Source organism: Anomaloglossus baeobatrachus, chromosome 3, assembly GCF_048569485.1.
Source record: "Anomaloglossus baeobatrachus isolate aAnoBae1 chromosome 3, aAnoBae1.hap1, whole genome shotgun sequence".
In the NCBI taxonomy this organism is placed as follows: Eukaryota; Metazoa; Chordata; class Amphibia; order Anura; family Aromobatidae; genus Anomaloglossus; species Anomaloglossus baeobatrachus.
In genome coordinates this window covers 571672042-571694393 of record NC_134355.1, presented here as the reverse complement: position 1 = coordinate 571694393, position 22352 = coordinate 571672042, and the positions used below count along the sequence as shown (strand labels likewise).

Genomic DNA, 22352 nt, shown 5'->3' with positions numbered 1-22352 from the left:
GCTAGATATTGCTGAGCTTTCTTCAGAAATTAAATATACTGTACTTCTTATCTCGGGCAGCACGGTGGCTCAGCGGTTAGCACCGCAGTCTTGCAGTGCTGGGGTCCTGGTTTCAAATCCCACTAAGGACACCATCTGCAAGGAGTCTGTATGTTCTCCCCGTGTTTGCATGGGTTTCCTCCGGGTACTCCGGTTTCCTCCCACACTCCAAAAACATACAAATAGGGACTTTAGATTGTGAGCCCCAATGGGGACAGTGTTCCTGATGTATGTAAAGCGCTGCGGAATACGTTAGTGCTATATTAAAACAATAAAGAAGATTAAGGCTCTGTGCGCACTGGGAAATGAAATTTCCTTGAGAGAATTCCGCATGCTCTCAAAGATTACCGCACCCGCGGTAAAAAACCGCGGGAAACCGCACCCGAAAACCGCATGCGGTTTCCCGCGGTTTTACCGCGGTATTATTCGCGGTATTGCCGCGGTTTTGCCGCGTGCGGGTTGGGATGTGCTTTATTGCATTCAATGCAATAAAGCACATTGAAGAAAAAAAAAAAAAAAATACATTTAATTCTGATAGTAGATAGACAGAAGAATAGATAGAGGGATAGATAGATAGACAGACAGATAGATAGAGGGATAGATAGAGGACAGATCGCTGCATTTCCCACGGTCGGCAGTGAGTTCACATTACCGGCCGTGGGAAATGACCGGTAATTACCTCTGCTGTCTGCTGCATTCAGCCTGTGTCTGTGACAGTCGCGGCTGGATGTCAGCAGTGCAGGACGCCGGAGCCGGAGCTGTGGATGTCGGAGCGGTGGATTACGCCGGAGTTTTGTTTGGGGGGGGTTAATAAAATGGTGAACGAGGCTTGTTGGTTTTATTTAAAATAAAGGATTTTTGGTGTCTGTGTTTTTTTTCACTGTACTTACGGGTTGATCATGTCAGCTGTCACATAGACGCTGCCATGATCAAGCCTGGAGTTAATGGCGGTGGTCCCCCACCAACATTAACCCCTTGTATTACCTTGCCACCACTGCTACACGGTGGCAAGAAGAGCCAAGGACACTCCGCTACTGCCGCATATTGCATGCGACAGTGCCGGGGCAGCTGCGGCTGATATTCTCGGCTGCGGGAGGGGGAGTGAGGCGGGGGACATTACCCCTGCCCCTCTCCCTCCCCAGCCTGAGAATACCAGGCCGCCGCTGTGTGCTTACCTCGGCTGGACGGTAAATATGCAGCGGAGTCCACGCTCTTTTTTTTCTATATTTCCGTTTTCTTTCTATGTGTGTTCTATGTGTGTGTGTCTATGTGTTCTGTGTCTGTGATCTGTGTGTGTGTTTACTCTGCACGGCTTCCTCTTCCTGTAATGACATCACTTCCCTGCAAAACCGCAGACAGGCGATGCACATTACCGGAGGTAAACCGCGAAATACCGCAGGGAATAACGCAGGAAAACGCAGTGAACCGCACAGAATTTGCTGCCTGCGTTATTCCCTGCGGGATTTCATGATTAACATTGAGTCAATGGAGTGAAATCCCGCAGCGATGTGCGGAAAAGAAGTGACATGCACTTGTTTTTGCTGCGGGATTTCCACAGCAAAACATGCAGCTGTCAAATTCCGCCCAGTGCGCACAGGATTTTTTTTCTCCATAGGGTTTGCTGGTGATTCACTGCAGAGATGTTATGAACATTTTCTGCAGCGAAACATGCAGCAAATCCGCGAAAAATCCGCGGCAAAATCCGGTAAGTGCGCACATAGCCTAAAGATCTCATACAGTCTCTCCCCTGCAGTTGAATAGACCTCACCATCAGCAGAGGCGGTGGCAATCAGCTGTCCAGTGGAGTCAAATGCAACGTCCAAAACCTCATCTTCATGACCAGTCAGGGTTGCCACACATTTTCCACTTAGTGCATCCCACAGCTACAAATGAGACAGAAATGTATCAATAGCAAAACTCTACAGCAACAAACAATACAAACATTAGGGAAATGTATACATGTAGTGCATTTCTCCCACTGCAGATCTTCCCATGAATCTGTTGCTAATTCAATGTACCATCAACATGTGTTTAAATGAAATCTGACACCGGGGGGTTTAATCATTCGATTAAATTTCTGCCATGTAAGGCTATGTGCCCACGGGAGCTTGCTCCTGCGGATTTTGCCGCGGAAATCCTGCGGATTTATCTGGATTTTCCAGATAAATCCGCAGATTTCAGCAAGTACAGACACTCCCCATGTCATCCTATGAGACATGGGGAGTGTCTGTGTCCATGCTGCAGTATGTGCGACTGTGGAATATGCTGCAGATGTCCCGCAGCCGCATATAACTGCATGTCAATTATTCCTGCGGAATTACCTGCAAAAATCCTGGCCTTCCACTATGGAGATAGAGGCCGGGACTTCCACAGGTAAGTCGCACGAATGTCCGCAGGTTTACCGCAACAGTTCTGCTGGAATCCTGCAGCTATGTATAGCTGCGGATTCCGGGGAGCTGCTGTGGTAAACCTGCGGACGTACCTGCAGATATATCCGCAGGAGCAAGCTCCTGTGGACACATAGCCTAAAGGGGGCTTTACACGCTACGATATCGTTAATGTTTGGTTGTCGGGGTCAAGTTGTTAGTGACGCACATCCGGCGTCATTAACGGTATCGCAGCGTGTGACACTGACGAGCGACCTTAAGCGACCTCAAAAATGGTGAAAATCGTTCACCATGGAGAGGTCGTCCCAAACTCAAAAATCGGTAAGGGTTGTTTATCCAGGTGGTTCATCGCTCATGCTGCAGCACACATTGCTATGTGTGACACCGCAGGAGCGAGGAACGTCTCCTTACCTGCCGCCGGCCACAATGCGGAAGGAGGTGGGCGGGATATTACGTCCTGCTCATCTCCGCCCCTCCGCTTTGATTGGCCGGCCGCTTAGTGACGTTGCGGTGACGTCGCTGTGATGTCAAACGTCCCTCCTCCTTGAAGGAGGGATTGTTCGGCAGTCACAGCGACGACGCCCACCAGGTAAGTATGTGTGACGCTGCCGTAGCGATAATTTTCGCTACGGCAGCGATCACAAACAATCGCATGCGCGACGGGGGCGGGTGCTTACACGCTCGCTATCGCTACAAATTGCTAGCGATATCGCTACCGTGTAAAGCCCCCTTAATACTGCAAGACTGGCTACCTGTGGCCACAATATGCGGTTGTCAGGGCGCCAAGAGCAGGAACTTGTGCAATCAATTGATAGCACTGGCGGCTGCATTTTTAAATTGACTATGTTTTGGTGAGACAACACTTTTATGGTAGCAATCTTTGCTTTGAAAATCTAAGATTTCCTGAAAAATAAGTTATCCACAGAGTTGTGAATAACTTCCTGATTACTGCTTGCTGTGGGAACTGAGAACAGAGCTCCTGGGATGTCCTTTCCATTCATTGTTTATTGGACTGCCGAAGTCTGAGAGTTGTATTCTGCCTTTTCTAGTAGTCCCGTTGATAATGAAAGAAACAGATGTCGAGCATGAGTAAAGGCCCCTTTACACACTGCAACATCGCTAGTGATATCACTGTAATGTCACCGGTTTTGTGACGTAATAGCGACCTCCCCAGCGACATTGCAGTGTGTGAAACGCGTCAGTGACCTGGCCCCCGCTGGGAGGTCGCTGATCGCTACACATCTTTCAGGAACATTTTTTTGGTCCTTTGTTTCCCACTGCGCAGCATGTATCGGTGTGTTTGAAAGGGAAGTCTCTAACGAAGTCGTTGTAACGGTGTCAAATAGCTGCTTTGACACATCCCCAACGACCAGCTAGGTCGTTCTGCAGGTCCGTATCGCTGCTGCGTTGTTGGCCAGGTCTGCCTGTTTGACAGCTCACCAGAGACTTTCCAACGATCCCGGCCAGGTTGGGATCGCTGGTGGGATGGCTAGAAAGTCTCAGTGTGTAAAGGGGCCTTTACTCCTATGATTTAGGGAGGTGCTGCAAAAAGCTCTTCTCAGGAATGCTGGAGGTCCAAGTGGTTGGACCCCCACTGATTAACAAGTTATCCCCTAACTGATGTAGAGGGGATAACAATTTTTGTGCTTTGTTTTTTTAGGATTAATCCGTTAAAGGGAACCAATCATCAGGATTTTCGTGTATAGGCTGCAGCCAGTGCAGTACTGGCACTATCAGGCACAGTGTGTACATACCATTGGGGTGCAGCTCGGGTGTTTAGGCAGTGAAATTCATCTTTATAAAGTTTGAAATTTCGTGCACTTTTTGATTGACGTGTGCACCTCTCTGTTAATGTCCGGGCGGGTTATGCAGGAGTTCCCCGCCCCCCCACCAGCCTGTTCCTCCCTCTCTCCTGATGTCCGGGCGGGTTATGCACGTGTTCCCCGCCCCCCCGCGCCGCCTGTTCCTCCCTCCCTCCCTCTGGCTGTATGTAAATATCTAATCTTCAGAAACATGGCGCCGGAGTGGGCCTCTGCGCATAGCGCTTATCTTCGGCGCCATGTTTCTGAAGCCCCCGCATTACACAACTTGGTGTCTGAGAGGGCGGCGCCACAGCGATGTCACACCGGCTGGTGTGTTGGCCCGGTGTCCTGGGGCTGCACGATACAGGAGCAGCAGGTAATCGCGTCCTCCGGTCAGCTGTTCTGCAGTCCTGTTGTGATCGCGCTCGCTCCTGAGGTCACAACGTAAAAAAACCGCGGGAAACCGCACCCGAAAACCGCATGCGGTTTGCCGCGGTTTTACCGCGGTATTATTCGCGGTATTGCCGCGGTTTTGCCGCGTGCGGGTTGGGATGTGCTTTATTGCATTCAATGCAATAAAGCACATTGAAGAAAAAAAAAAAATACATTTAATTCTGATAGTAGATAGACAGAAGAATAGATAGAGGGATAGATAGATAGACAGACAGAGGGATAGATAGATAGAGGGATAGATAGATAGATAGAGGGATAGATAGATAGATAGAGGACAGATCGCTGCATTTCCCACGGTCGGCAGTGAGTTCACATTACCGGCCGTGGGAAATGACCGGTAATTACCTCTGCTGTCTGCTGCTTTCATTCAGCCTGTGTCTGTGACAGTCGCGGCTGGATGTCAGCAGTGCAGGACGCAGGAGCCGGAGCTGTGTGGATTACGTCGGAGCTTTGCTTGGGGGGGGTTAATAAAATGGTGAACGAGGCTTGTTGGTTTTATTTAAAATAAAGGATTTTTGGTGTCTGTGTTTTTTCACTTTACTTACGGGTTGATCATGTCAGCTGTCACATAGACGCTGCCATGATCAAGCCTGGGGTTAATGGCGGTGGTCCCCCATCACCATTAACCCCTTGTATTACCTTGCCACCACTGCTACACGGTGGCAAGAAGAGCCGAGGACACTCCCGGTGCTGCCGCATATTGCATGCGACAGTCCCGGGGCAGCTGCGGCTGATATTCTCGGCTGCCGGAGGGGGAGTGAGGCGGGGGACATTACCCCTGCCCCTCTCCCTCCCCAGCCTGAGAATACCGGGCCGCCGCTGTGTGCTTACCTCGGCTGGAAGGTAAATATGCAGCGGAGCCCACGTTCTTTTTTTCCTATATTTCCGTTTTCTTTCTATGTGTGTTCTATGTGTCTGTGTCTATGTGTTCTATGTGTTCTATGTGTCTGTGTGTGTGTTTACTCTGCACGGCTTCCTCTTCCTGTAATGACATCACTTCCCTGCAAAACCGCAAGCAAGTGATGCACATTACCGGAGGTAAACCGCGAAATACCGCAGGGAATAACGCAGGAAAACGCAGTGAACCGCACAGAATTTGCTGCCTGCGTTATTCCCTGCGGGATTTCATGATTAACATTGAGTCAATGGAGTGAAATCCCGCAGCGATGTGCGGAAAAGAAGTGACATGCACTTGTTTTTGCTGCGGGATTCCCGCAGCAAAACATGCAGCTGTCAAATTCCGCCCAGTGCGCACAGGATTTTTTTTCTCCATAGGATTTGCTGGTGATTCACTGCAGAGATGTTATGAACATTTTCTGCAGCGAAACATGCAGCAAATCCGCGAAAAATCCGCGGCAAAATCCAGTAAGTGCGCACATAGCCTAAGCCAACAGTCTTTCACAAGAGGTGCACATGTTTGATGTCCTTTTCATTCATTGTCTATTAGACTACCAGAGAGGGCAGAGCGCTGTACTCTACCATTTCTGGTAGTCACCATAATTTTCTTTAGCTCATACAATTGCAATATGGCAAAAGCTACCCATTTAAAAACACAAGGACCCTGGATATCACCCTGACATATATGCTGTAGTCCATATTAATATCCAGCTGTATGACCTGACACTTACTATGCTGCAGCCTTTTCATTACACTTCATAAATGGCCACCATTGCCAGAACTGTAGTCAGTCAATACCATTAATATTAGTATTGACTGAAACCTCAGTAAGAATCCCAATCTTCTGTCCCGTTCTAGTCCAGACCTAAATTGCATTTTTCAGTAAATTAAGTGAAGTATAAAGTTTCCGGATATTGCACATCGTCGTGTCAATCGGGATTTCACAATCAGGTTTCTGCCTGAACTCCGACTGAATGTCAATGACTGTTATAACCCAGATTTCATTACAGAGATTAGAAAAACATGGGCTTTTTATCCCGAAACAACGCCACTCCTGATAAAGGGCTCCACCTGGTATTGCAGCAAATGGCGCTTAACTGCAATACCAGCCACAGCCTAGGGAGAAGAGTGGCGCTATCACTGCAAAAGAAAATATACTGGCATCCTATGGTCATACGTCATATGCAACGAACGCTATGTTCTTGGAAATCATTTTTTGCTTTGGTAAATCCAAATGGGTCTGTGAGTGTATTTCTTTGATAAGAGATCTAACAAATAAACTCCTAATATGTAAATTGTGCTGGTTTCTCCTCCGATACACGACTAGAACATTGTTTGATTTGTGATGTGCTCTCATACCAGTAAACACATCAGATATGCAGAGGATATTGCATTTTACTTATTTATAAGGTACGTCGCTGGGACAGGTGCTTTGAGATCTAAAGCAATGACAACAAAGCAGTCGTAACAGTGAACTGGAAACGTAACAGGCCGCAAATCAGTGGCAATAGTATTAATCTGGGCGTTTATCCTGTGGATGCAGAGTACGAAAAGCTCCATAATCAGCTGTATTTGGAGTTTTTTCCACTATGTAAAAGGCTGTATAAGATACCAAGAGCAGAATAACAAACCCCCTCACCCTGCAGGTCTTATCCATTGAGGCTGTGGCTACTAGAGAACAGTCCCAGTTGAACTGAGCGCTGCTGATCTCTCCACGATGTCCAATAAGTGTGTGAACTTTCCTACAAGAAAGAAACAGATAAACAGCAGAAAAATGGGCAGTGTATGAAAAATAATGGTGTGCACACAAAATATAGACACTTTGGAGACAATTCGGCCTTTTTCACTGATGGGGTGTACTCACTTTTGTTGCCAGCGGTTTATACACTCACGGCTTTGGGTTGATTTATTTACAGCTGTACACTGACTACTAGTGATGGGAGGATCCAGACTGTACAAGTCCGGATCCGCACAGGTTCAAAAGTACCCGTGTACTGACCCCGAGCCCGAGCCCGGAGATCTCAGAGAACTCTGGGTAACTATCCAGATCTGGTAACTCGGGTAGTTATGAAAAAAACAAAAAGGAAAAAAAAAGGGAAAAGATGGGGCATTATACTTACCAGTTTCCCACGTAACACTACTTCTGGGGCGCTCAAACTACTTCCAGAGCTGCTCATTATCCTTCATACATATGCAGTGCTTTCCCCGCCCACTAGCAATCCTGGTGTCTCTGATTGGTTAAAGTCAGACCGCGCCCCCACCCTGTGTGACAGCGTGTCTGACTGCTGTCAATCACAGACGCTGTGTGTAAGTCTATAATGGTATAAAAATAAATAATTTAAAAAAATTGTAGTAGGGTCCCCCCATATTATAATACCCAGCACAGATAAAGTATATGGTTTCAGGCTGCAGCCCCCAGCCGTGCGTTTATCTTGGCTGTGTATCAAAATAAGAGAAACCCCATGCATTTTTTTTTTTTTTTTTTTTTAATTATTTAAACACATAATTAAAACTTTAAATGCTACTGTTAATAGTAACTATGACATCTAGATAGATAATGGAGAGTGGGGTCTCCCTCTTTGACCCCTTCAGCTTCATAAAGTCATGACTGTGGGGTCCTGATTGTTGCCCTTCACGCCCAAATAATGGCCTTAGATCCTGCCAGCTATAAGGGCCTGTTCAGAAGTTAGCAACATTTAGGCCCTGTGCGCACACTGCGTTTTTTGCCGCGGATTTGCCCCAGTTTTTACTGCAGAAAAGGTGCGGTTTTTGTTCATAATGTTCATGCAGTTCTTTCCCAGCAAAATCTATGAGAAATCCAAAATGCACATCCGGCGTCGCTGTCGATATCGTAGTGTGTAACTCGTTTTTGATACGATTAACGAGCGCAAAATCGTCCAAATTGTATCATCGGTGTAGCGTCGGTCATTTCCATAATTACGGAAGGACCGATGTTACGATGTTCTTCCTCGTTCCTGCCGCAGCACACATTGCTGTGTGTGAAGCCGCAGGAGCGAGGAACATATCCTACCTGCATTCTGCGGCTCATGCTGGCTATGCGGAAGGAAGGAGGTGGGCGGGATGTTTACGTCCCGCTCATCTCCGCCCCTATTGGCCGCCTGCCGTGTGACGTCGCACGATCCACCCCCTTAGGAAGGAGGCGGGTCGCCGGCCACAGCGATGTCGCAGGGCAGGTAAGTCCATGTGAAGCTGCTGTAGCGATAATGTTCGCTACGGCAGCTATAACACAATATCGCAGCTGCGACGGGGGCGGGGACTATCGCGCTCGGCATCGCAAGCATCGGCTTGCGACGTTGTAGTGTGCTAAGTACCCCTTAGGCTAGGTTCACATTTCCGTTGTTTATGATCAGTCACAATCTGCCGCTCTGATAAACAACGCAATCCGTTTGGCGGACTCCATTGTTTCCCATATACTTGTATGAGCGGCGGATTGCGACTGATGCCCTTGCGTTGCATCCGCTGCCCGACTGATCAGTCGTGGAACGACTGACTGTCGGGCGGCAGGAACGCAGCATGTAATGTTTTTTTGAGCAGCGGAATCCTTATGTTTTCACTGCACATGCTCAAATCTTGTCTTTAATCATTCAAATGAATGTCTCTCTCTCTCGGCGGCCGAACGATCAGCTGATCGCCCAGCAGCCGCCTTCTGTGAGCGATCAGCTCATCTCCCGGCCGCTGGCTTCTGTGAGTGATCAGCTGATCTCCCGGCCGCTGGCTTCTGTGAGCGATCAGCTGATCTCCCGGCCGCTGGCTTTTGCCGGCCGATCAGCTGATCGTTCACAGAAGCCGGCCGCTGGGAGATCAGCTGATCGCTCACAGAAGCCAGCGGCCGAGAGATCAGCTGATCGCTCACAAAAGCCGGCAGCCCTCTATTGTGAACGATCAGCTGATTGTTCTGTCTCGTTTTACAACGGAATCCGCTTTATCATGACAATGAATTCCAATACTTGTCATCCGTTGTACAACGCATCAGTCACACGTGTCAAGCAACGCATGTGACTGATGCAAAACAACGGAAATGTGGACCTAGCCTAAGTTGGTAAAACGAACATCTTTCTTTCCTGTCATGCTCCTTTGCATTATTTCCTGAAAAGCAGCTGAAGGGTTAATAAACTGCCTGACCGCAGTTTTGAATATGTTGAGTGGCGCTGTTTGTAAAATGGTATCACTTTGGTGGTTTTCCAATATATAGGGCCCCCAGAGTCACTTCAAAATTGACTATGTCCCTAAGGCCCCTTTCACACGTCAGTGATTCTGGTACGTTTGTGCTTTTTTTTAAACGTACCAGAATCTCTGACATACGCAGACCCATTAGGCTATGTGCGCACAGTGCGTTTTTCGCGGCGTTTTTCGGGTGCGTTTTTGGCCTCAAAACTGCATGACTTTGCTTCCCCAGCAAAGTCTATGAGTTTTCATTTTTGCTGTCCGCACACAACTGTTTTTTTAAGCTGCGTTTTTGAGCTTAAAAAAAAAATGGACATGTCAATTCTTTCCTGCGTTTTTCTGCGTTTTCCGCCCATGCAATGCATTGGAAAAACGCAGCAAAACGCAGAGATCAAAAACGCAGCAAAACGCAGCCAAAAAACGCACCAAATCGCGGTAAAAACGCATGCGTTTTGACGCGTTTTTTTGACGCGAGTGCATTTTTGTGCGTTTTTAGCGGCCAAAAACGCAGAGTCAAAAAAACGCAGCGTGCGCACATAGCCTTATAATGAATGGGGCTGCTCACACATCATTGATTTTTCACTGACCATGTCTCCGTGCAGCGTTCACGCATGTCCGTGTTTGCCGCACGGAGACCTGTCCATTTTTTTCTGGCATCACTGATGTCCCGCGGACCACGCAGTGGTGTGATCCGTGAAACACGTGCCAGAAAAAAAACGTGCTTTTAAAATAAAAATCATTTTTACTCACCCGGCTCCAGCGATGTCCTCTGCAGCCCGTGCAGCCTGCTGCTTCTGAGCCGGCTGATTACTGTCGCGCATATTTATGATGCATGACACAGCCGACCCGGAAGCAGCTGCTGCGGGGGTCACCGCCGGCCGGATGCTGCACCGCGGGAGCGATCAGCACCATGGACAGCGGGAGCGCGCACAGGTGAGTTAATCTCGAAGTGCAATCACGGGCCACGGAAAACGGAGCCCGGATTGCACTTAGACAACCCACGTGTGCCGTGATTCACGACACACGGAGGGACATGTGCGTGTTTTACACACCAGTGAAAAACGTCAGTGTTTTTCACTGACGTGTGAAACGGGCCTTAATAAAATTACTGCTACAATTTTAAACCTTCTAACATCCTAATGAAATAAAAAAAAACATTTTACAGATGGTGCTGATGTAAAGCTGACATGAGGTAAATGTGTTAGGCCCTGTGTGCACACCGCGTTTTTACCCGCGTTTTGTTTGCGTTTTTGCTGCAGAAATTTCTTGAGAATATGGTTGTAACCTTTCTGCAGACATTCCCCAGCAAAACCTATGGGAAAAAAATAGCTGTGCGCACACTGCGTTTTCTTCTCAAGAACATTCTTTTTCCAGAATTTCTTGAGAAAAAGAATGTGCATATCACTTCTTTTCTGCAGGTACCTGTGGTTTTTGCCATAGATAATAGTAAAAAAACACAAGGACCAACCTGCGGGAAAAACGCATCAAAAACGCATCAAAAACACATCAAAAACGCACAAATGCATAAAAAATGCATCAAAAACGCATGCGGTTTTCGGTGCGTCATTGGTGCGTTTTTTGACCACAAGTGCGGTAATCTTTCAGACTCAAGAAATTTCTTGAGAAAAATCCTTTTTCTAGTGTGAACAGAGTCTAAGCTATTTTGTTAGGTGTGACTGACTATATTAAACGAATAATTATTAAAAGTTTGAAAATTACAAATTTTTATACATTTTTATAAAATTTCTGATATGCCTTGCAATTCTTTATAAAAAAATAACGGCTTAAATTTAACATTACCGTAAAGAAGGGAATTTTGTTTACTTACCGTAAATTCCTTTTCTTCTAGCTCCAATTGGGAGACCCAGACAATTGGGTGTATAGCTATGCCTCCGGAGGCCACACAAAGTATTACACTAAAAGTGTAAAGCCCCTCCCCTTCAGCCTATACACCCCCCGTACTGCTACGGGCTCATCAGTTTTGGTGCAAAAGCCAGAAGGAGGAAAAAATTATAAACTGGTTTAAAGTAAATTCAATCCGAAGGAATATCGGAGAACTGAAACCATTTAACATGAACAACATGTGTATACAAAAAACAGGGGCGGGCGCTGGGTCTCCCAATTGGAGCTAGAAGAAAAGGAATTTACGGTAAGTAAACAAAATTCCCTTCTTCTTTGTCGCTCCTAATTGGGAGACCCAGACAATTGGGACGTCCAAAAGCAGTCCCTGGGTGGGTAAAAAATACCTCATAATAGAGCCGTAACGGCTCCGTCCTACAGGTGGGCAACTGCCGCCTGAAGGACTCGCCTACCTAGGCTGGCATCTGCCGAAGCATAGGTATGCATCTGATAGTGTTTCGTGAAAGTGTGCAGGCTCGACCAGGTAGTTGCCTGACACATCTGCTGAGCCGTAGCCTGGTGTCGCAAGGCCCAGGACGCTCCCACAGCCCTGGTAGAATGGGCCTTCAGTTCTGAGGGAACCGGAAGCCCCGAGGAACGGTAAGCTTCGAGAATTGGTTCCTTGATCCACCGAGCCAGGGTTGATTTGGAAGCTTGTGTCCCTTTACGCTGGCCAGCGACAAGGACAAAGAGAGCATCGGAGCGGCGCAGGGGCGCCGTATGAGAAATGTAGAGTCTGAGTGCTCTCACCAGATCTAACAAGTGCAAATCCTTTTCACATTGGTGAACTGGATGAGGACAAAACGAGGGTAAGGAGATGTCCTGATTGAGATGAAAAGTGGGCAAGGCAAATGGCCAGGGAGAAAACGCCTGAGCAGAGCACCACGACAGGAATATTTTCCACGTCCTGTGGTAGATCTTGGCGGACGTTGGTTTCCTAGCCTGTCTCATAGTGGCAATGACCTCTTGAGATAATCCTGAAGACGCTAGGATCCAGGACTCAATGGCCACACAGTCAGGTTGAGGGCCGCAGAATTCAGATGGAAAAACGGCCCTTGAGACAGCAAATCTGGTCGGTCTGGCAGTGCCCACGGTTGGCCGACCGTGAGATGCCACAGATCCGGGTACCACGACCTCCTCGGCCAGTCTGGAGTGACGAGGATGGCGCGGCGGCAGTCGGCCCTTATCTTGCGTAACACTCTGGGCAACAGAGCCAGAGGAAGAAACACATAAGGAAGCTGAAACTGCGACCAATCCTGAACTAAGGCGTCTGCCGCCAGAGCTCTGTGATCTTGAGATCGAGCCATGAATGTTGGGACCTTGTTGTTGTGCCGTGACGCCATTAGGTCGACGTCCGGCATCCCCCAGCGGCAACAGATCTCCTGAAACACGTCCGGATGAAGGGACCATTCCCCTGCGTCCATACCCTGGCGACTGAGAAAGTCTGCTTCCCAGTTTTCTACGCCCGGGATGTGAACTGCGGATATGGTGGATGCTGTGGCTTCCACCCACAGCAGAATCCTCCGGACTTCCTGGAAGGCTTGCCGACTGCGTGTCCCACCTTGGTGGTTGATGTAAGCCACCGCTGTGGAGTTGTCCGACTGAATTCGGATCTGCTTGCCTTCCAGCCACTGCTGGAACGCTTTTAGGGCAAGATACACTGCCCTGATCTCCAGAACATTGATCTGAAGTGAGGACTCTTGCTGAGTCCACGTACCCTGAGCCCTGTGGTGGAGAAAAACTGCTCCCCACCCTGACAGGCTCGCGTCCGTCGTGACCACCGCCCAGGATGGGGGTAGGAAGGATTTCCCTTTCGATAATGAGGTGGGAAGAAGCCACCACCGAAGGGAAGCTTTGGTTGCTTGAGAGAGGGAGACGTTCCTGTCTAGGGACGTCGGCCTCCTGTCCCACTTGCGTAGGATGTCCCATTGAAGAGGACGCAGGTGAAACTGCGCGAAAGGGACTGCTTCCATTGCTGCCACCATCTTCCCCAGGAAGTGCATGAGGTGCGTCAAGGGGTGTGACCGACCTTGAAGGAGAGATTGTACCCCTGTGTGTAGTGAACGCTGTTTGTCCAGCGGAAGCTTCACTATCGCTGGAAGAGTATGAAACTCCATGCCAAGATATGTCAGTGATTGGACCGGTGTCAGATTTGACTTTGGAAAATTGATGATCCACCCGAAACTCTGGAGAATCTCCAGAGTAACGTTGAGGCTGTGTTGGCATGCCTCTTGAGAGGGTGCCTTGACCAGCAGATCGTCTAAGTAAGGTATCACTGAGTGACCCTGAGAGTGGAGGACCGCAACTACTGTAGCCATGACCTTGGTGACAACCCTTGGGGCTGTCGCCAGGCCGAACGGCAGTGCCGCGAACTGAAGGTGTTCGTCTCCTATGGCGAAGCGCAAGAAGCGCTGATGCTCTGGAGCAATTGGTACGTGGAGATAAGCATCCTTGATATCGATCGATGCTAGGAAATCTCCTTGGGACATTGAGGCGATGACGGAGCGGAGGGATTCCATCCGGAACCGCCTGGTCCTTACGTGTTTGTTGAGCAGTTTTAGGTCCAAAACAGGACGGAAGGACCCGTCCTTCTTTGGAACCACAAACAGGTTGGAGTAGAAACCGTGACCCTGTTGCTGAAGAGGAACCGGGACCACCACTCCTTCTGCCTTCAGAATGCCCACCGCCTGCAGAAGAGCCTCGGCTCGCTCGGGAGGCGGAGATGTTCTGAAGAATCGAGTCGGAGGACGAGAGCTGAACTCTATCCTGTAACCGTGAGATAAAATGTCTCTCACCCAACGGTCTTTTACTTGTGGCAGCCAGGTGTCGCAAAAGCGGGAGAGCCTGCCACCGACCGAGGATGCGGTGTGAGGAGGCCGTAAGTCATGAGGAAGCCGCCTTGGTAGCGGCACCTCCGGCGGTCTTTTTAGGGCGTGATTTAGACCGCCATGCGTCGGCGTTCCTCTGATCCTTCTGAGGCCTTTTGGACGAGGAGAATTGTGACCTGCCCGCACCCCGAAAGGACCGAAACCTCGACTGTCCCCTCCTCTGTTGGGGTGTTTTTGGTTTGGCTTGGGGTAAGGATGTTTCCTTTCCCTTGGATTGTTTGATGATTTCATCCAATCTCTCACCAAACAAACGGTCGCCAGAAAATGGCAATCCAGTTAAGCACTTTTTGGAAGCCGAATCTGCCTTCCATTCCCGCAGCCACAAGGCCCTGCGTATTACCACCGAATTGGCAGCTGCAACCGCCGTACGGGTCGCAGAGTCCAGGACAGCATTAATAGCGTAGGACGCAAATGCCGACGTTTGAGAGGTTATGGACGCCACCTGCGGCGCAGACGTACGTGAGTGCGTCAATTTGCGCCTGACCAGCTGAGATAGCTTGGAGTGCCCACACGGCTGCGAATGCTGGAGCAAAAGACGCGCCGATAGCTTCATAGATGGATTTCAACCAGAGCTCCATCTGTCTGTCAGTGGCATCCTTGAGTGAAGCTCCATCTTCCACTGCAACTATGGATCTAGCCGCCAGTCTGGAGATTGGAGGATCCACCTTGGGACACTGAGTCCAGCCCTTGACCACGTCAGGGGGGAAAGGGTAACGTGTATCCTTAAGGCGCTTGGAAAAACGCTTATCTGGATAAGCTCGGTGTTTCTGGACTGCCTCTCTGAAGTCAGAGTGGTCCAGAAACATACTCTTTGTACGCTTGGGAAACCTGAAACGGAATTTCTCCTGCTGAGAAGCTGACTCCTCCACTGGAGGAGCTGAGGGAGAAATATCCAACATTTGATTGATGGACGCGATAAGATCATTCACTATGGCGTCCCCATCAGGAGTATCAAGGTTGAGAGCGGCCTCAGGATCAGAATCCTGATCAGCTACCTCCGCTTCATCATACAGAGAGTCCTCTCGCTGAGACCCTGAACATTGTGATGATGTCGAGGGAATTTCATAGCGAGCTCGCTTAGTCGGTTTGGGGCTGCGGTCCGTGTCAGAGACCTCACCCTGGGATCCATGAGACACCCCGGGAAGACATTGCTGTTCCAACTGAGGGGAACCAGGGGACAATGATAACACAGTGCCCCTGGCTTGAGATGCCGGCCTGGACTGCAAGGCTTCTAATATCTTAGCCATAGTCTCAGAAAGTCTTTCAGTAAAAACTGCAAACTCCGTCCCTGTCACCTGGACAGTGTTAACAGGTGGTTCTCCCTGGGCTACCCTTAGCAGAGGCTCCGGCTGAGAAAGTGCCACAGGGGCCGAGCATTGCACACAATGAGGGTCAGTGGAACCTGCCGGCAGTATAGCCGTACATGCTGCACAGGCAGCATAGTAAGTCTGTGCCATGGCACCCTTGCTATTTGTGGACGACATGCTGTTGTCTCCTCTGAGCAATACAGGAGGGTAAATAGCCACAAATCAACAGTGCACCCTACAGTGTAAAGTATAGACTATAATCATATAATCTATAAATACACTTCTGCACTAGTGGGGCCAGCACCACCGGTGCTGCTTACCGCCTGCGCAAAGCGTTTGTGTGGGCACCAGAATTCCTGCCTGGGTCTCCCTGAGCTTGTCTCTCCTCTCCAGCGTTAGCAGAGCTGAGAGGAATGGCTGCCAGCGTCCTGGGGAGAGGAGGGAGCCGTGGGCGTGACCCAGAAAAGTGCGGGAACTGGTGCCCCACTGTGCAGAGTGAGGGGGGTGGAGTATGCAAAGCATGCTCCAGCCCTCAGTGCTGCCGACCTGTACAGCGTCCCGCCCTTCCCCTGACTGGCAGGGCTGGGGGCGGGAAAAGAATGAGACTAGGCCGCAGAAGCCGGGGACTATAGTTATAAGCGCGGCCGCCGTATAAGCGCGGTCGGCGCGGAAGTCCCCGGCGCACTAACAGTCCCAGCCGCGCCGCGCCGCAGGCATAACCATGGCAGCGGCGGTCAGCGCGGCAGTCCCCCTACACAAATACACTCAGCGACGCTGAGTGTATAGTGGCACACATGCAGCCAGCGCTGCTGTCCCCGGTGCACTAGCACACCCAGCAATGCTGGAGTGTTGCTGTGCGCAGTCCCCACGGGGACACAGAGTACCTCCAAGTAGCAGGGCCATGTCCCTGAACGATACTCGGCTCCTATCCAGCAGGGTCCTCAGGAGCTGTGGATGGAGCACGGTCTCCTGTGCCTGGAGACCGATGGGATCCCACTTCACCCAGAGCCCTAATTGAGGGATGGGGAAGGAAAGCAGCATGTGGGCTCCAGCCTGCGTACCCGCAATGGATACCTCAACCTTAACAACACCGCCGACAAAAGTGGGGTGAGAAGGGAGCATGCTGGGGGCCCTGTTATGGGCCCTCTTTTCTTCCATCCGACATAGTCAGCAGCTGCTGCTGACTAAGCTGTGGAGCTATGCGTGGATGTCTGACCTCCTTCGCACAAAGCATAAAAACTGATGAGCCCGTAGCAGTACGGGGGGTGTATAGCCAGAAGGGGAGGGGCTTTACACTTTTAGTGTAATACTTTGTGTGGCCTCCGGAGGCATAGCTATACACCCAATTGTCTGGGTCTCCCAATTAGGAGCGACAAAGAAATATAATGTGTCACAAAAAAATCTCAAAATCACTGGGATATGTTAAAACATTGCACATAGATTGCACAGTAACGTGCGAACCAAGGCTGTGATGGGCGGTGATGCCGTGAGTTCACCATATTGTGTGACCCACTTGCTGAACTGAAGTGACCTCATGAGGTAACCGTAGTTCACTGCCAGCGGCGGTTCTCACACAGCACAGAGTGAGAGCCGGCAGTGGCTGCTGTACCAGCCTAGGGGGTTCGTTGTTCTTCATAGGCTGGAACAGAGAGTCTGGGAAGTGGGACCTCCATATTTATTACCGCGTACCTGCTTTGGATTTGGATGGGCAATAAATTGGTGAATGAGTGTATCTCTTGTCTTTAATTCTTTACTAGATCTCTCTTTTTATGATTTTCAGGGGCACTTTTTAGAGAACGTCATGGGATCTCCTTGTGGATTACAGCAGAACTTAAAAGCTTTTTATTTTTTAAAATAAATTGGTGAATAATTTTTCTTATGCTTTTTTTTATTTACGTTTACTAGATTAGTAATGGGGTGTCAGATAGATGCTCACCTATTACTAATAACAGGACTTTATGCCAGCTGTCAATTTTCAGCTGGCATCAACCCCATATATTTCCTCGTTTACCAGGGCAATGAGATGAGCCGAGGCGAAGTGCCAGAATTGGCACATTTTATTGCGTCACTTCAGGGGCGGCTGCAGCCTGCTATTTTTAGCCTGGGGAGGGACCAATAACCATGGCCCTTCCCACCCTGAGAATAAAAGACTCCAGCTGTCAGCTTCACTTTAGTTGGTGATCTAATTTGGGGTAACCCCCACGTTTTTTCCCTTTTATTTAAATTTTAAATAGATAATTGAAAAAAATAGTGTGGGGTAACCTCTGTTTTGGATTACCAGCCAAGGTAATACTGCCAGCTGGGGACTACAGCTGTCTGCTTTACTTTGCTAGCTACCAAAAATAGGGGGGACCCCAGGTTGTTTTTTAATTTATTTATTTTGTGTCTAATTACAATGCTAAACACCCTTCAGTGCCGCATGAAAGGCATTAAAGGGTGCAAGTTTAGAATATGTAGGGTGGTGGGACATTATACAGGTGTTTGACATCTGTCCATCACCTATCTAGCTTTTGACAGTATCTAAAAGATCATATTAAAAATGCATCGTGCACACATGTTAATGAGTAGTCCGTGTGGCACACATTTTTCTTCCACCCATTGACTTGTACTGGCAAGTTATGCAGGAACTCGCAGCATGTTGCGATTTGCCCCGTACACTAAATTTTGGAGATGAAAAACTAACAGATGTGCTCCTCATTATTATTTAACATTGGTGCGAGCACAATGCAATTTTTTTATTGCATTGCACTCGTAGATTTTATATGCAGATGTGACTGAACCCTAAATCAGATACTTTTTGCAACAGATACACTACCTGACCGCTGCAGCTTCTATGTAAGGTTATACCTGACCGCTGCAGCTTCTATGTAAGGTTATACCTGACCGCTGCAGCTTCTATGTAAGGTTATACCTGACCGCTGCAGCTTCTATGTAAGGTTATACCTGACCGCTGCAGCTTTTTATGTAGGGTTATCTGACAACACATCCCTAGGAATCAGATGAAGCAAGTCTGCAGCCGAGTAGAAATTTTAAACCTGTCTCCTTCAGCCACATTTAGGCCACGCTCCCATGATGAGTAATTGATGCTGCAGATTTTCTGCAGCATTTCTGCTGATAATCACTAATTAACCACTTCATCCCCCCAAGCCTGTTTTCACCTTCGTGACCAGTCCAAATTTTACAATTCTGACCAGTGTAAATGACTCTGGGATCCTTCAATATTTCCCAGTGATTCTGAGAATATTTTTTTGTGATTTTTTTTTGTGACACATTGTATTATTTCATTTTAGTGGTAATTTTGTCGTTATGATTTGCATTTATTCATGAAAATATCAAAAATTTGACACCCAAATTGAACATTTTCCAATCTGTAGTTTCTTTGCTATGTTTGTTTAAGCAGCAGGACCCTTATCATTGCTCAGACTAGAATGTCAGGTGCAGGGCAGTCCAACACGCCCGGTGTATGCGCAACAGCTCTATCAGCTCTGCTACAAAAATAAAGCTAAAAATTTGTTATGGTATCAGAACAATTGTAGCCTGTAATCTAAGTGATAAAGCATTGGATTCAGGATCTCTTTGTCTACATCATTCTGCTCTCAGATGATGTAGCAAAAGCCTGCTGGCAGATTCTCTCTAATAGGGGTAAGTTTTAATAGCACAACAGGTGGGCAATAGTGTTGAGCGAATAGTTAACTATTCGTACTCGCTATGCTGTTATCGAGTACTGTCTGCTACTCGCATATTCGTTACGAGTAGCGGGCAAAATGTAAGTTAATAGGAAATACTCGCTAAGTAGCGAGTAACCCGAGAGCCGTACTTTTCGTGCGAGTAGCAAATAGTTTGGCTTTCGGGTTACTCGCTACTTAGCAAGCATTTCCCATTGACTTACATTGCGCCCGCTACTTGTAACAAATATGCGAGTAGCAGACAGTACTCGCTAAGAGCATAGCAAGTACGAATAGTTAACTAGTCGCTCAACACTAGTGGGGAACAGTCTCTGGAAGGAGGCAGCCATGTTTTTTTAATATTGGACAAACCCACCCACATGCTACAGTATTGATCAGCGCATCTTTCATATACAGTGGGTAAGGAAAGTATTCAGACCCATTTAAATTGTTCACTCTTTGTTTCATTGCAGCCATTTGGTAAATTAAAAAAATATATATATTTTTTTTCTCATTAATGTACATTCTGCACCGCATCTTCACAGAAAAAAAGAACAGAAATGTAGAAATTTTTGCAAATTTATTAAACAAGAAAAATTGAAATATCACATGGTCATAAGTATTCAGACCCTTTGCTCAGTATTGAGTTGAAGCACCTTTTTGAGCTAGTACAGCCATGAGTCTTCTTGAGAATGATGTAACCAGTCATGAATGGTCACAGAGTTGTTCTGAAGCCACTCCTTTGTTATTTTAGCTGTGTGCTTAGGGTCATTGTCTTGTTGGAAGGTGAACCTTTGGCCAAGTCTGAGGTCCAGAGCACTCTGGAAGAGGTTTTCTTCCAGAATATGTCTGTACTTGGCTGCATTCATCTTTCCTTCAATTGCAACCAGTCGTCCTGTCCCTGCAGCTGAAAAACACCCCCATAGCATGATGCTGCCACCACCATGTTTCACTGTTGGGATTGTATTGGGCAGGTGATGAGCAGTGCCTGGTTTTCTCCACAAATGCCGCTTAGAATTATCACTAAAAGTTCTATCTTCATCTCATCAGACCAGAGAATCTTATTTTTTATAGTCTGGGACTTCATGTGTTTTTTTGCAAATTCAATGCGGGCTTTCATATGTGTTGCACTGAGGAGAGGCTTCCGTCGGGCCACTCTGACATAAAGGCCACAGTGGTGGAGGGCTGCAGTGATAGTTGATTTTGTGGAACTTTCTCCCATCTCCCTACTGCATCTCTGGAGCTCAGCCACAGTGATCTCGGGGTTCTTCTTTACTTCTCACCAAGGCTCTTGTCTCACGATTGCTCAGTTTGGCTGGATGGCCAGGTCTAGGAACAGTTCTGATGGTCCCAAACGTCTTCCATTTAAAGATTATGGAGGCCACTGTGCTCTTAGGGCCCTTGAGTACTGCAGAAATTCTTTTGTAACCTTGGCCAGATCTGTGTTTTGCCACAATTCTGTCTCTGAGCTCCTTGGGCAGTTCCTTTGCCCTCATGATTCTCATATGGTCTGACATGCGCTGTGAGCTGTGAGGTCTTATAAAGACAGGTGTGCGCCTTTCCAAATCAAGCCCTATCAGTTTAATTAAACACAGCTGGACTCCAATGAAGGAGTAGAATCATCTCAAGGAGGATCAGAAAGAAATGGACAGCATGTGACTTAAATATGTGTGTCTGAGCAAAGGGTCTGAATACTTATGACCATGTGATATTTCAGATTTTCTTGTTTAATAAATTTGTAAAAATTTCTACAGTTTTTTTTTCTGTAAGGTGGGGTCCAGAGTGTACATTAATGAGAAAAAAAATGAACTTTTTTAAATTTACCAAATGGCTCCAAAATTTAAAGGGGTCTGAATACATTCTGTACCCACTGTATAGTGTTAGAGTGCGACAAGTTCTGCCAGTTCAAATATTTTTTCCGCATGGGCATGGGCATGGGCATTACTTGAAACTGAAAATGTAATACCCATAGAATAGAATAATGAAACAACCAAGTATGATGTGTTTTTCACACAGACACATTTTAAAGAGAATGCCACCAAGTTTTTGCTACACACATTTGAGATCGGCATGATGTAGAGGCAGAGACCCTGATCCCAGCTATGTGACACTTATTGGGTTCAGTAATCCAGAGGAAGAAAAGCGGCAACTCACTCGATCCGTGGCCAAACAACTTTATTCTGCTATCGCAGATAACCGCCGGAGCAGTGGGGAGAGAGGGAGGTGCGGGGGCGAGGAGTGGACGACAGCCTGTTTTGCGCTATGGGGAGCGCTTTGACGAGTCCTTTGACAGTCCGTAGCGCGAAACAGGCTGTCGTCCACTCCTCGCCCCCGCACCTCCCTCTCTGCCCACTGCTCCGGCGGTTATCTGCGATAGCAGAATAAAGTTGTTTGGCTGAACCTTTCACCGCTTTACATGCTGAGCACCGCTCGACAAGGCAACTTCAACCAAGGAGCACGCAAAGTCCAGGAACCGCTGACCATTACGGAAGTGTGAGTACGGCCCCACTGCATGGTATTTGGCGCTGCAGTGCCCGACCTCTTCCTTTATAATGACACTTATTGGGCTTCTTGCTGCAGTGGTTATAAAATCAATACTTTATCTGCTGAAGATCTAGTAGTTCTCTGAATGCTGAGCTCTGTATAACCCCTGATTGGCAGCTCTCTGTGTGAACTCTGCATAGTCAGAAGGCTGGAAATCAGTGGTGGGGTTACATAGAGCTCAAGAACCTAAAGGAATACATGGCAGAAGGCTTACTAGTCCTATAACGATAGAAAGAAAAAACTTTGGAGGTTCCAGCTTTTTGGTAAGAATAATAAAACTTGCACT

General features: G+C 48.0%; 1 protein-coding gene across 1 annotated transcript in view; it reads right to left on the bottom strand.

Annotated features, from left to right (window-relative positions):
• Positions 1-22352, bottom strand: part of DAW1 (dynein assembly factor with WD repeats 1) — a 124739-nt gene that overhangs the window by 32497 nt on the left and 69890 nt on the right. Inside the window, exons 9-10 of the mRNA XM_075338688.1 lie at positions 7218-7320; positions 1808-1922 (exon numbers count right to left, since the gene is read on the bottom strand). Of these exons, the coding sequence (XP_075194803.1) occupies positions 1808-1922; positions 7218-7320 (218 nt within the window). The remainder of the gene's footprint in view (positions 1-1807; positions 1923-7217; positions 7321-22352) is intronic.